This window comes from Physeter macrocephalus, chromosome 11, assembly GCF_002837175.3.
Source record: "Physeter macrocephalus isolate SW-GA chromosome 11, ASM283717v5, whole genome shotgun sequence".
NCBI lineage: Eukaryota > Metazoa > Chordata > Mammalia > Artiodactyla > Physeteridae > Physeter > Physeter macrocephalus.
The window spans coordinates 171,795,325-171,810,180 of NC_041224.1; the positions used below are offsets into that span (position 1 = coordinate 171,795,325).

At 40.3% G+C, this 14,856-nt stretch overlaps 1 protein-coding gene across 2 annotated transcripts in view; it reads left to right on the forward strand.

Moving 5' to 3' along the window:
- UNC79 (unc-79 homolog, NALCN channel complex subunit) overlaps positions 1–14,856 on the forward strand; it is a 221,191-nt gene that overhangs the window by 63,007 nt on the left and 143,328 nt on the right. For both annotated transcript variants that reach the window (XM_055088693.1, XM_055088694.1), the window contains 5 exons: positions 1,646–1,734; positions 2,355–2,395; positions 4,571–4,599; positions 10,297–10,526; positions 12,784–12,955. In XM_055088693.1, the coding sequence (XP_054944668.1) occupies positions 1,646–1,734; positions 2,355–2,395; positions 4,571–4,599; positions 10,297–10,526; positions 12,784–12,955 (561 nt within the window). The remainder of the gene's footprint in view (positions 1–1,645; positions 1,735–2,354; positions 2,396–4,570; positions 4,600–10,296; positions 10,527–12,783; positions 12,956–14,856) is intronic.

A 14,856-nucleotide genomic window follows, 5' to 3' on the forward strand; every position in this document is an offset into this window, starting at 1 on the left:
ACTGAAGCCCGCGCGCCTAGAGCCCGTGCTCCACAACAAGGGAAGCCACTGCTATGAGAAGCCTGAGCACCACAACAAAGAGTAGCTCCCACTTGCCACAACTAGAGAAAGCCCGCGCGCAGCAACGAAGACCAGCGCAGCCAAAAAAAAAAAAACGGACGTTGGTAAGTCATAGACATTTAAACCAATGCAAAGTACAAAATTCATTTTTTACTAGTTAGTGAATGTTTTGTCCATTTGATTTAAAACATCCAGATATTTGAAATATCCTAATGATCAACTTAAGATTAATACTTTAATCTCTGTACTTACACTAATGAAAACAGGCATAAATAACTCAAAATTGAACAGAGCACTACAGGGTTAAACAAACTACATTTCATATGTGGAAGAAAAAAAACTACCTGAAGTTGAAAGTTGGATGTATAGAACTTATTCCAGAGTAAGAAAAGTGAATCACTCAATGTTAGATTTAATGCTAAGTTTTCTGAATGAGGTCTATCTTGAGAAGCAAAATTCTCTACTGCCAGCATTTCGGTAACAGTTATGATTTTTAAATCTTAATAATACATTTTCCTTTTCCCAAAGAGAGATTACTGTGTTTACTGCATTAAAGAAGGAGTTACTATATGAGTAATACAGAAGCAATTTGAGCAGCCACTGAACTGGATGGTTTTTTTTTTTTAATTTATTTTTGGCTGTGTTGGGTCTTCTTTGCTGCGTGTGGGCTTTCTCTAGTTGTGGTGAGCTGGGGCTACTCTTCGTTGCGGTGTGCGGGCTTCTCATTGTCGTGGCTTCTCCTGTTGCGGAGCATGGGCTCTAGGCGCACAGGCTTCAGTAGTTGTGGCACATGGGCTCAGTAGTTGTGGCTCGCGGGCTCTAGATCGCAGGCTTAGTAGTTGTGGCGCACGGGCTTAGATGCTCTGCAGCATGTGGAATCTTCCCGGGCCAGGGCATGAACCTGTGTCCCCTGCATTGGCAGGTGGATTCTTAACCACTGAGCCACCAGGGAAACCCACAAGATGATTTTTTATCTTTATAGAATGAGGGTGGATTTCTTTCTTTCTTTTTTTTTAAAATTAATTATTAATTGTTTGCTGCGTTGGGTCTTCGTTGCTGTGCGCGGGCTTTCTCTAGTTGTGGCGAGTGGGGGCTACTCTTCGTTGCAGTGTGCGGACTTCTCATTGTGGTGGCTTCTCTTGTTGTGGAGCAAGGGCTCTAGGTGCACGGGCTTCAGTAGTTGTGGCTCAGTAGCTGTGGCTCACGGGCTGTAGAGCGCAGGCTCAGTAGTTGTGGCGCACGGGCTTAGTTGCTCCGTGGCATGTGGGATCCTCCCGGACCAGGGCTTGAACTCATGTCCTCTGCATTGGCAGGCGGATTCTTAACCACTGCACCACCAGGGAAGTCCAGAGTGTGGATTTCTTGACACTATTTGTGACTTGAATTGCAAATAACAGGAGAAATGAAAAACCACAGCAGCCACATTTAAACCTCCAATGTGGGAAAACAGTTATAGGTTGAATGGATTTTACTGAAAATATTTATTCTACTTTGCTTTCGAAAATCTATTATCGAAACATTTGTGTGCTTGATATAGGGAACGTGATAAACAGGAGAGTTCATTCTGTCTTTTCGTGTGTTTCAGATGTGTATAGACCCCTCTCTGTCTGTAGCTTTGGGTGATAAACCACCCCCATTGTATCTCTGTGAAGAATGCAGCCAGAGGATTGCAGGGTAGGTATAAGAAAAGGAAATAGGGCTACAATGAGAAGAGAAGAATAATCACTTCGACTTTAATTGGTTATGTTACCTTCATTTTCCACTAGGCTCTCTATTTTTTAAAGGTTAGTTTGTCAGATATTTAATATATATCAAACTTTCATTTGAAAAGATTTCAGCTTTGAAAAATTGCAGTATTTCTCTCCAGGTGACAAGAGAAAGCAATTCCACTTAATAAAGCAGCTCCACTTTTCAAGTGACCCTGTGAAAAAGGCCACAGAGAAAAATAAAAGAAAGCTGTGGTTTTCAAACATGACGTAAAATTCATACGGGTTTTCTATGCTTGTTCGTTTCACAGAATCACACTCAGCTTTGTACAAATCATGCTGTATTTTGGTTGACTTAATTAGCATCTGGAAAGTATCATTTAAAGATAACTGAATATGATGAAACGCCTATAATTTATAATTTAGATGGAATGCATTAGACATTTAAAAAGTTTATTATGATAGTGTTCTTAATTACACATCCTTTGTATTAAAAGCCTTTTAGCAATAGCGTGCAGCTTATAAACATTCATGTGGAAGGGTAACATTGCAACAAAGTTCAAAAATGAATTCTGTTTTTCTTTATAGGGACCACAGTGAATGGTTGATTGATGTTCTTCTGCCGCAAGGTATGGCTTACTTCCGAAGGGATGAGTAATGAGTAATCATGACTAATGGCACTCCTTTTATACTGTTTTATTTTACAAAGACAGCAACCAAAGTATTACTTTCTGCGCATATTCACTGATATGAAGCATGATATCAATGTCTTGCTGGTAATATACCCGTACATTTAATAATGAGGGAAGAGGTATCATCTCCACCACAATTAGAGGTAGGTGTTGGAATTAGGATTCTGTATGACCAAAGCTGGATTCTGCCTTAAGGGGTTTTCTGTGTATATAACAGGTGTTGTCAGTGATATGTTTGCTGTGCAAGTCAGAAAGGAAATAAGGAACATCAGTGAGAAGAGCATAAATAACGGGTCTTTCTCCTGCCACGGTTACCAGCTTTGAGTTTTTAGGGAAAATTATTTAATCTCTTTGAGAGTCAGTTTCCCCTTCAGTAAAATGAGGATAAATATATCTGACCCATCTCAATGAAAAGATGAGATTGTAATGCTTGAAGTTTGTTAGAGCTCTGAAAGCTGTGCCTGATAAGTTGGCAGGTTGCAGACAAAGTGTTTCCCTACACATGGGGAAACAGGTATTCCAGCCACCTAATTGCAGGATGAAATGACCAGGAAAAATACTTAGCAGAGGAAAGATGAAAAGTGGAAAAAGCTGGGGGCATACTGAGCACAGATCAGGCACCCAGGAAGAACTTGATCTATAACTTAAGAGGTAGATAACAAAAGAATTTTTATGAAAGGCCTCACTTAAAAAGAAATGTAAAAACCTCATGTTAACTAAATTCGGTAAGCACTTTTTTCAAAACTTAAGGTCTTTGCCTGATGATAATTACACTCCTTCTTTGTAGTCTAACTCTTAATATTAGGTTATCTCAACCTGAAGAAATAAATTGTTTAGTGAGTGCTCTGCATCTGTAAAATGGGTCAATAATGTCAGCCTCTATATCCTTTAAAGAGACATTAAAAAATTTTATATAAGAATATCTGTAAAAAGATTTGGGCTTATAAGGGTAAAGGTAACCTTTTTTTCCCCTTAAATTAGTGAACTTCCAGTGCTCCGAGGTAAAACCCATAGTCAGGTTCTAAACTACGTTTTAAATTTCAGATATGTTGCTGAATTCTGGCCATCATCTGCAGATGATATTCATCTGTGGAAGAAAACTGATAATAACTTTTCATTATTTATCCAGAGATGTGACCCATTAACCTCAGGTTAAGATAAACTACAAGATATCAAACTGTTAAATAACCGTTAATTATACAAAATCAGTTTTAACAACTGAGTTGTTAATTTCATTGATTTGACATCCGCTAATTCATAATTTCCAGACAGAGTTTGGGAGACATTTATCTTTGATCTTTTTAATAAATTGTGACATAGGCATTTAGTCTATTTTTTGAGCACTTACTATTTCATGGGAAATGTTAACAGATTCTTGGAAAAATTATTTTCAGTTTCTCTCAAGCATCAGTTTTCATGGAAATAATTGGTATGCCCACTAAAAAGTTTTTATCCATTTATTAAAGTCAATCCTGAAGTACTAAAGTAATTTGACAGCCTTACTCCAGCTGGCCAATCCATGGGTTTGAAATTGCTTTCTCTTAAATAAGCCTGCAGCTGGTTTTGCACTAGTTAAGGACTGATATAAGTTGATAGTTTGAGTCTAATTCATCCAAGTTATTAAGTTTTTTTCTATAGTTCTGATATAGCAAATCATCTCCATGGTGAAACTCTAAGCATATCACATCAACTCAGTGTCATAGCATAATGGAAGAACAGTAGACAGGGAATCCAGGGACATTTGCTCCAGATTGGCCTGTACCATTGATGGCCTGTGTGACTCTGAAGAAGCCATGTAACCCTCAATTTTGTTCTCTGTCAAATGAGGGGGTGAGGTTAAAGTTATTTGATCTGAATTCTAAGTCATGTCTGAGAAGATTGAATTATTTCTAAGAATAGGTGAAAATATTTGCAGCCTCATTAAACATACCACAGGTATTTTTAACCTCATTAAACATAAGTAGATTACAGTTTATGAGAGAAGGGAGAAGCTGTTTTGGCCAAGTCTGGAGGTTGTGTCACTAAGCTTGTTTTTTGCTCACCTTGGTGGCTGCCCTTATTTAAAACGGGCTCTCTTTCTTTGTTGATATTTTGTGTACCTTCCCCTTACAGCTGAAATATCTGCTATATGTCAGAAGAAGGTAAGAGCAAACCATCTGTGTGGTGGGGCATGATTGCTGTGTTTGTATGTAAATTCATTCATTGACATCTGCCTCATTTCTGCACCATGGTTTCCCAGTATGTACTTGTCACTGTATTTGTGAAGGGGGAAAGGAAATAATTCAGCATGCAAGATTGCTGTGTCTGGATGGTCTCTATTTACATTTCTGCTTTTGCTTACCCATCTATGCACAGTGTTTTTGAAAAGTAATCTGAACTAGAAGCATATGTGTAACTCTGGGATAGAAGTCTAAATACAAAAAGGTTTGAGTGACAATGCAATACATGCAACTTAACTTTGGTAAAGGATGATCGTGTTTGCTAAAAGTCTTTATTGTTTGGAAGTGGAATGCAAATAGTCCAATATATGTGTGTCAGAAACATACCCAGACCAAGTATATATGGAAAATATTAATTTATATGTAAGTTGAATGATATCTCTAGTTAATGATTCCACTTTCGAATAGCCACTGTTCATGACAGTTTCCCTAAGCCATTTCCATCTTCTTTTCTTGCTCCAGTTGTTGAAAAGTACAAGAGAAGGTAGTATGGTGTCATACAAAGAACTTTGGACTAGTTGGTTGTGATACTTGGGTTCTGGTCAGCTCTATTCCCACCTAGCTATGAGACTATGTACAAGTCATTTAAGCTTTTTGGGAGTTGGTTATGAGTGGATACCTTTGGAGGGCTGTTTCAGTTATCTATTGCCACCTAGTAAACCATCCTAAAATGTGCTGGCTTATAACAACAGACATTTATTTGATCACAATGCTGTGGATCGGCAGTTTTGCCTATGCCCGCCTGGGTAGTTCTCTTGATAAACTCCTCTAGGCTCACTCATGTATTGATATTTGCAGTCAGTTAGTGGGTTTGCTGGCAACTGGTTGGTCCCAGATGACTTTACTCCCATGTCTGGGGCCTCAGCTGGGATGGCTGGGATGACAGCTGTGTCTGGCCCTCCCTCTTTCCATTAGGTGTCTCATCTTCCAGGAGGCTAGGCTGGGTATGTTCACAGGGTATCAGTGTTCTGAGAAAATGAGAGAGGAGGTTGCAAGGCCCTTTGAGCCTGAAGCTCAGTAGTCACACAGCATCACTTCTTCTTTTTTTTTTTTTTTATACAATATTAAATGTTATGTTTTATCACATTTACAATGCTGCGTTTCCAAGCATTATACTATAGAAAGAAGAACACTCATTACTAATTTCTAAATCATAGTTTGTATCATATACCTTTTATTCTAACACAGCATCACTTCTGCTGCATTCCATTGGCCAAAGCAAGTCCAAAGGACAGCTCAGTTTCAACGAGTGGGGAAAGAGACTCCTCCTCTTTATAGAAGAAGCAGCAAGAATTTTGTGGTCATATTTAATGTACCACAATCTACCCTCTGGGCATCATTACTTACATTCTTTCCATGTGCCAGATACTCTCAGCACCTTATAAGACTTCCAGAAGTCTTACCCATTTATGGCTTCAGGCTTAAAGTCCATTGTCTTATGATCTGCATCTGGTCTGGTCACTGATGAAACCCCTCGGGTACGAATTTTCTTGAATCAGAGACCTGTGAACTAAAAAGGCAAGTTACATACCCAACACAAAATGCGAGACAGGGATTGGATAACAGCAATAGACCTCTGTTCAGAAAGAGGAAGGGGAAGCAGATAGTTGTTACTAGTCAATAGCAGCTCCAGCCATGAACATGTCAACAGTTCCTCTGTCTTTAAGGAATAGCAAATGTGCCTTGATTAGGATCTGATTTTGCTTCCTGAGAATAGTTTCCTAATTCATTTCTTTCCTGGGATCTTTGCTCCACTCTCTAAGACATCTTTCCTTTATAATAAGAAATGGCCCATGTTGCAGCTGAGTAACCCTCTCAGTCTGCTTCCTGCATGTAGAAGTTGGGGTTCCATAGACCTCTTTTCATGTTGAACTGTGTCTGTCCCGTTTGGTCTGCTGGTGGTGCTTTTGCTAGTATATCTCTCTTTGTTTGTTTGTTTGTTTGTGTGTTTGTTTTTTGCGGTAGGCGGGCCTCTCACTGTTGTGGCCTCTCCCGTTGCGGAGCACAGGCTCCGGACGCACAGGCTCAGCGGCCATGGCTCATGGGCCTAGCCGCTCCGCGGCATGTGGGATCTTCCCTGACCGGGACACGAACCTGTGTCTCCTGCATCGGCAGGCGGACTCTCAACCACTGCGCCACCAGGGAAGCCCAATATGACTCTCTTTAAAACTTTGTGGATTTTCAATGAATCTAATTGGGGTTCAGTGCCCTCAAAGCCACATCTATAATTCTTTTTGAGTATAGAAATTCCTTCTATACTTTGGGCATTTCAGCCCTTAACATTATTAGAAGCCCTGTTCTAGCTTAGAGGCTCAACTGGGCATTGCCTTATATAGCTTTCTGAAGTTTTAACAAGGGATCATATAGTCATTCAGCATACTTTTGATTTCATTTTTATTCCGAGGCTATTTCCTACTTTGAGAATCTTTTACAAGCTGGAGAGACTGGGATGAGAAACAGTTTTGTTTCTAAATTGGCATTTCCTGGCTCTGGTGGTATACGTAACATACTTGACACCCAGGGTGTATCATTTTTTTATCACTCCCCTCCTTTGTATGACAAAATTATTTTCAGTAATAAGGTTAAAATTAGCACATTTTTATTACTTATCCTTTAGTAAATGTTGTGTTTTATATGAAAGTTAATTTGGAGAACTTTCCTTAAGTTCCTAATAGATCAGAGTTGTTTGAGCTTGCTTTAGGCAAAGTTTGTGTCTTTCAGTACTACATATTCGGTACTACATATTCCTACATTTGAATAGTAGGTTTGAGATAAACATCAAGATTGTATCAAATACAACATTGTAAATCAGCTATACTTCAATAAAAAAATAAATTAAAAAAGATTGTATCAAATAAGCATCAAGAGACAGATGCTTTATTTCAATTCTGCTGTTCTGTGAGACCACTTGGAATTATTTATTTATGTTTAAAATTCAAAGCAGTGACACAGAGTGGCTAGAGTGAACCTTTGAAAACATGCCCAGCTGAATCTGAACCTAAGGGAAATCTCTCTAATTTACTTTTGAAATGAATGCATGTAGCTGAGTCCACAGGGTTTAGGACTGATTGTGGCTTGGAAATATATTATTAAAACTTACTAGGAACCACAGCAATTGTTTAGAACTTTGACCAACCAAAGGTTATTTAGGGGCAAAATTTTTTATTGCTGTTATTATTTAGAATTGATGGCACATGGGGATAAGACAGGTTGACTTTTAGTTGATATTCCAGATATTAACATACGCAGTATGTCCAGATACTACCTGAGAAATCACTCAAAATGTAGCAGCATGAAACAACAACTATTTAATTATGCTTACAGATTCTGAGGGTCAGGGATTTGGACAGGGCACAGTCCACAGCCTCTCTCTGCTTGATGATGTTTGGGGCCTCATCTGGGAAGACTTGAATAGTTAGGGGCTGGAATTATCTAGAGACATCTAGATCGTATGTTTGGGCTCTGGGATGGGGTGACTTGAAGGCTGGGCTTAGAGTAGAGACTTATATATTGCCTCTCCATGTGCCTTGGCCATGGCACAGTTCTGCGAAGAGTACCCTGATGAGGAAGCTTCTGAAGAGAGAATATTCTAAGACAGCAAGTTGGAAGCTGCATGTCCTTTTAGAATTTGCCTTGGGAGTCATGTGAGTATCACTTCTGCCATGCTCTCTTGGTTGAAGCAGCCACAGACCATCCAGATTCAAGGCTCATGAAAGCATATCTGAGGAACTAAACCAAAAGAGCCTCACCCACAGCTGGACTTAGTTTAGACGAGAAGACCTTGGACCTCCAGCCAGGAATTTGCATGTGGGAAGAATGTAAATAATTTGTGACCAGAAAATAGGATTGGAAATTGCAGGCCTTAAACGTCGGGACTTTATTATAGCTAATAACTACCCACTAAACCCATATCCACATCCTATTGTTTATGTAACATTGGGAATCCCAGAGGAACAAAGACTAACTATAACTGAAAGGAAGAAATAAACACTAACAATATACTCCGATATAATCCACCCTGCTAGTGATGTGGTTTGGTTTGGTTTGGTTTGGTTTGGAGAAGCCCCAAACCAGTAAGGATTCATGTGCTTCCAGAATGAAATTTAGTATGTGAAAGAGAAAGAAAAGGCACAAAGCAGGAAAGATACCTCACTTGGAGAAGTCAGGGCTGACTTGGATGCTGAAGAAGACTTGGGCTTCAGATGCAGAGGAAGCACACTGTATTTTAACAAATAATTTTTTAAAACTTGTTAATAAAAGGGAAAAAAGATCATAAAAAATTTAAACTTGCTTTTATGATTTATTGACCTGAGTCCTGTTCAGAAAATGAGATTTCCCAGCACTCGTATCCAAAGCCTTGTGCTAAAATCAAAGTGGAACAAGGCTTACTTTGAAATGGTTGTTCCGATAGGCAATTCAATACATTGTCAATGTTTGGATATAGGTTTTGTGCTTGCCTTCTTCCTTCTTCTGTCTCTGCACTTCCCAAGATATCTGTCACGGAAGGTTCTCAGTCTTCCCCAAGCCCTGAGTTCATAATGGCTTAGGATATTATTTCCCCTATTATATTCCATCTTTAAAAAAAAATTTATTGGATTACAGTTGATTTACAATGTTGTGTTAGTTTCAGATGTACAGCAAAGTGATTCAGTTATACATATACATATATTCATTCTTTTTCAGTATGTTCCATCTTAATAAGCTCTATTGAAAGACTGAAATGCTCTCTTGACACAAGACATTGATTATGTGGTGGTGACATCTCTAAAAGGCTTGGGCACAGTTTTGTGCAGAGGTCAGGGATATTTCCTGATTGCTCCTCAAATTGCATTATGTGGGCGCTGCCTTTCTCCCCTGCTTCTTGTCAGGGCAGCTCTGATAATAAACCCCCCTGAGCTTCAGAATCTCTCTTATACTGCACCACTTTTCTCACTTCATCTGTTGACTCCTTTCCTCTAGTTGATGTCAGCCGCTGAGTCTGTGAATGGTTCTTGCTGTGTTTTGATGTTCCCGTGGTGTCCACTGACATATTCTTTAGGTCTTGATAGAAAAAGTGCCGGTGGGGATGGACAGGCCAGCTTTGGGGTCATCAGCTCGGTGCAGCACAGCTCCCTGCCTGTCCTTGAATGCACCAAGGACAGATGAGCTGCAGTGGAAATCGGCCCTTTAGGTGGTGGATAAAATAATTTTGAAAGTTTATTTTAGGGGTTAAAATTGTTTGTTTCCGACTCTGATGTGCCGTGATGCACTCTCTCTGGACCACAATTTTAATCTTTTTTCATATTTCTGCTGAAAACTCTTGAAACGCTAACTTGAAATAATCCAGGAAGCCCCCCATGCCCCATGGCTGAGGTCACTTTACAGAGGACTTTTCAACACAGTTTCACTCATATTTAGAATGTTTCTACCACTCACACTAATAGAAACCACTTCTCACCTTTATTTTTAACTATAGCTGAAATCTCACTGGTTAGAGATGAGACCTGCATTTTGGAAACTAGTGGCACTTCAGAAATGTGCTGCCACTTCCAGTGGCCCTTTAAGTTTCCATTTGTTCCAATTAGTACCCAAATTTACCTCAGTGGTGACTTTTAATTGATTTCACTCTTTTTCTTCTAGAACTGCAGTTCCCACGTTAGAAGAGCTGTTGTCACCTGCTTTTCAGCAGGGTGTTGTGGTCGTCACGGAAACAGGCCTGTTCGGTACTGCAAAAGATGCCACTCAAATCATCACAGTAACGAACTGGGGGCTTCCTCGGAGACCCACCTCTATCAGACCTCCCCTCCACCCATCAACACTCGGGAATGTGGTGCCGAGGAACTTGTCTGCGCCGTGGAGGCCGTGATTAGGTAACAGCTTCATTAGAAACTTACCCTGAAAGCACTGCCTTGGCTTTGAGCCACCCTGTTCACATTGAGATGTGCAATTTTATTGATTTATTTTTTAAAAAGTATTTACTTATTTATTATTTATTTTTGGCTGCATTGGTCTTTGCTGCTGCACGCGGGCTTTCTCTAGTTGTGGCGAGCAGGGGCTACTCTTCGTTGCAGTGTGCGGGCTTCTCACTGCGGTGGCTTCTCTTGTTGCAGAGCACGGGCTCTAGGCGCGTGGGCTTCAGTAGTTGTGGCACGCGGGCTCTAGAGCGCAGGCTCAGTAGTTGTGGCACACGGGCTTAGTGGCTCCGTGGCATGTGGGGTTTTCCCGGACCAGGGCTCGAACCCATGTCCCCTGCATTGGCAGGCGGATTCTCAACCAGTGCTCCACCAGGGAAGTCTGAGATGTGCAAATGTAATTCAACTTCAAGTGCCCTCAGCCGGGCAGCTCACCTTCCACAGTGTTGCAATGACGATGTTTTAATTCATTCATTCAACAAATATTTTTATCTAATGCCAGTTATGTGCCAGGCATGTATCAGACACTTGGAAGACAGAAGAGAGTAAAATGTAACCTCTGCTTTCAAGTTACCCATGTAGGGACTATAAAAACAGAAGAACGAAATTGCAATCCAGTATGGTGAGCAACTTTGACAACAAAGATGGTGATAACAACACAGAGTAGGGGGTCTTAGGGGAATGAAGTGGAGGCGCCAGCCAGAGTGAGGGGTGGGAATAAGGCTGTCCCAGACCTGACTGATAGCAGTGAAGGATGGGAGAGCTCTAGATAATTCGGTACTGGAGTAAACCAGAAGGCTGTGGAGTAAGACAGGGGCCTGATCCTGCAGGCTTCTGGCTTTTTCTCCTTATGTCACACACAAAAAAGGAAGCTTTAGAAGTGATAACCTCTAGATTTGTTCTCTTTTTGTATAATATTCACTGAGGCAAGATTTTTAAAAATTAAGAAACAATATTAGAATGCAAGTTTTAAAGCTAGGGACTAAGTCTTCTGTTTCTCTTATCCCAGTGGCTGATACATGTAGAAGTGCAATAAATGTTTGCTAAATAAAACATTACAGAAAGTTTGGAAATAGAAAAAAAAAATCAACCATACTGCTGTCATCATCATCACTTTTGCACATGTTCTTCTAGGTTTATTCAAATGCATATTTTATTTATATAACTGTAATCATGGTGTATCCACATTCTTTTTGATGTAACCTTATACCATTAGCTCTTTTCCATGTTGTGTAGTTTCCACATTTATCCTTTTTAGTGCGTACATAATATTTATCTAGATTATTTTCCTCCACCATTAGATATTTCAATTTCTTCCCTTTTTTTTTTTTTTTGCGGTGGTACGCGGGCCTCTCACTGTTGTGGCCTCTCCCGCTGTGGAGCACAGGCTCCGGACGCGCAGGCTCAGCGGCCATGGCTCACGGGCCTAGCCGCTCCGCGGCATGTGGGATCTTCCCGAACCGGGGCACGAACCCGTGTCCCCCGCATCGGCAGGCGGACTCTCAACCACTGCGCCACCAGGGAAGCCCCCCGCTCCTTTTTTTTACTGTTAAAAATAACTGATAACTATTTTTGTGTATAGTGCTGTTCCTATATTTTTTTTCTTAGGGTAGATGACCGGATGTGGTTGACTGGGTCAAAGGGTCTGAATATTTTAATGGTGCTTGATACATTACCAAACTGATTTTCAAAGAGTGTATGTGAATTTCATACCTCACTGAATGAAACTGATACTTTTTGCTACACCCTTGCCAACATTGGGTATTATTTTTTTAAATTGTCATTTGCTTAGCAAGTTGAAAAAGGAATCTTCGTTGCTCACTGTCAGGTCTTTGAATACTAGATATTAAATATTTTTTCCATCTGGGTACCAGTTCCTCAGTCTTTCCTTGTATTATGCATGTGATGTCCACACAGCTTCATATTAGATATAGGAGAAGCATTGACATCTCGTGGGATGGTTGGTGAACTAGAAGCCAGAAGGCATCAGTTCTGCTTGATTCTAATTAATTGGAGGAAGTAGCCTCTTTGTGCCTCAGTTTGTTCATCTTTGAAATGGGGATGGCGTAGAAAATAGTAAGGAACTTAGGCTTCCTCCAATTTAAAGGAGAGCAATGAGTGATGCTTGAGTACTCATGAAATAATTGCTCTGAATAGGTCATAATCTCGAATGTGTTTTTTGGCAGTCTAACTTGAAACCTCTCCCCTTTGGCAGCTTGTTGAAAGAAGCCGAGTTCCATGCTGAGCAGCGGGAACATGAGCTCAATCGCCGGCGGCAGCTGGGCCTCTCCTCTTCCCACCATTCCCTGGATAACGCTGACTTTGACAACAAAGATGATGATAAACACGACCAGCGGCTACTCAGTCAATTTGGAATATGGTTCTTAGTAAGAAAAGAAGTTAACTCTTCTCTGCTTTCTTATGTTTCATTCCAACATTGCACTGATGAGGAATTTCTTCTGTTCTTTTTAAAGAAGTAAATAGTAAATAGTGAAAAATTAAACTTAGCATAGGGACTCTATACTCTAGGACAGTGACTGCACATTGGATTTACCTGGGAAGGCTTTTAAAAAATGCCATTGCCCAGATTCCACCCCAGAATCTTGGGAACTTTTTAAAAAGCTCCCTAGTTGATTCTAATGAATAGCCAGGTGTTGAAACCTACTGTGCCAGACCCTAAACTGTTGGAAATGCACAGTTTGACAATAAACAAGTGGGAAAGTTGCTAGGGTATATTGTGAAATATTGGATTCAATATAATTTACAGATCATTCATCCCATCGACATGAAAGTTTGCTTGAAAGTTCAGTCTCTGTGGAGCTTTTTTGGAGCTTTTTTGGAGCTTTTTACGGCAAGTCTGCAATACAGCCAGAAAAATTATAGCCAAACCAGCGCAAGGAATTTGATTGCTATTGACTGATTCATCTGCAGTATTCATTCAGTAAAGATCAAACATACAGATCCAAAGTTCCAAGCATGCTGAATTTGCCAGTTCTGCAGAAAAGCAGACTTTTGTTTTTGTCCATTGGAGACATGGACTAAGTCTCCAAAGTGATACATCTCCTTTATGCTTTCACACATTTTTTTGGTTTTGTTTTGCTTTGTTTTGTTTTACCAAATTGGGGTTTAATTGTTGATTTCACATGTCTTGCTCCTAGAACTTACTATCTAATGACATACTCACTACTATTGTGAACTCCTGAAGGCAAAGATAGTGTTTTACTTATTTTTTATATTCCTGAATGCTACTTCAGTGATTAATAAGAGATTATTTCAGAATGACTGAATTACTAAATGATGAGCAGTTTTGGAAAGTCTGTTTATAATGTGGTGAACTGGAGGGGCTCTAAGGTTTCAGAATTATTACTGATAGGAAATTCTTGGCTAAATGTAATCATTTTAGAACTGAAATGTAAGTAGATTATTTTTTACCGAAGATATTTATGAAATTTGACTTTGTAGACTTAACTTCTTAAAAGTATCTAGTGCAGATTATGTAACAGATTTCTTATATGGGAAAAGCTTATAGGGAGGTGCAATCTTGAGGGGAAATTCTTACAGTCCATCTCTCTCCGTAGAGAAAAACACAGTTTCCAGGCTAAGTGGTCCTCCATCAATTTAAAAACTGCCTATTTTACCCCTTCATTTTTCTGATGAGGACAGAGAAGCCCAGAGAGGCAGTTTAACTTGCCCACAGTCACTGCTAACAACCAGTTAGTAGCAGAAGGTGGTTGGGACACACAGCTCTAGTCCCAAACTCTGATTGAGGGGCAGAGAGTGTGTGATTCAGCTTCTTCTGAAGGCCGGTCTTGGACTTCTTAACATACAATTCCTAATAGCCAGAAGGAAAGTGTACATTTAAAACTTTGGACAGATCGGAACCAAGGTGATGGAGTAGAAGGACGTGCTCTCACTCCCTTTTGCGAGAACACCAGAATCACAACTAGCTGCTGGACAGTCATCAACAGGAAGACACTGGAACTCACCAAAAAAGACACCCCACGTCCAAAGACAAAGGAGAAGCCACAATGAGATGGTAGGAGGGGCGCAATCACAGTAAAATCAAATCCCATAACTGCTGGGTGGGTGACTCACAGACTGGAGAACACTTATACCACAGAAGTCCGCCCACTGGAGTGAAGGTTCTGAGCCCCAGGTTGGGCTTCCCAACCTGGGGGTCCAGCAATGGGAGGAGGAATTCCTAGAGAATCAGACTTTGAAGGCTAGCAGGATTTGATTGCAGGACTTTGACAGGACTGGGGGAAACAGAGACTCCACTCTTGGAGGG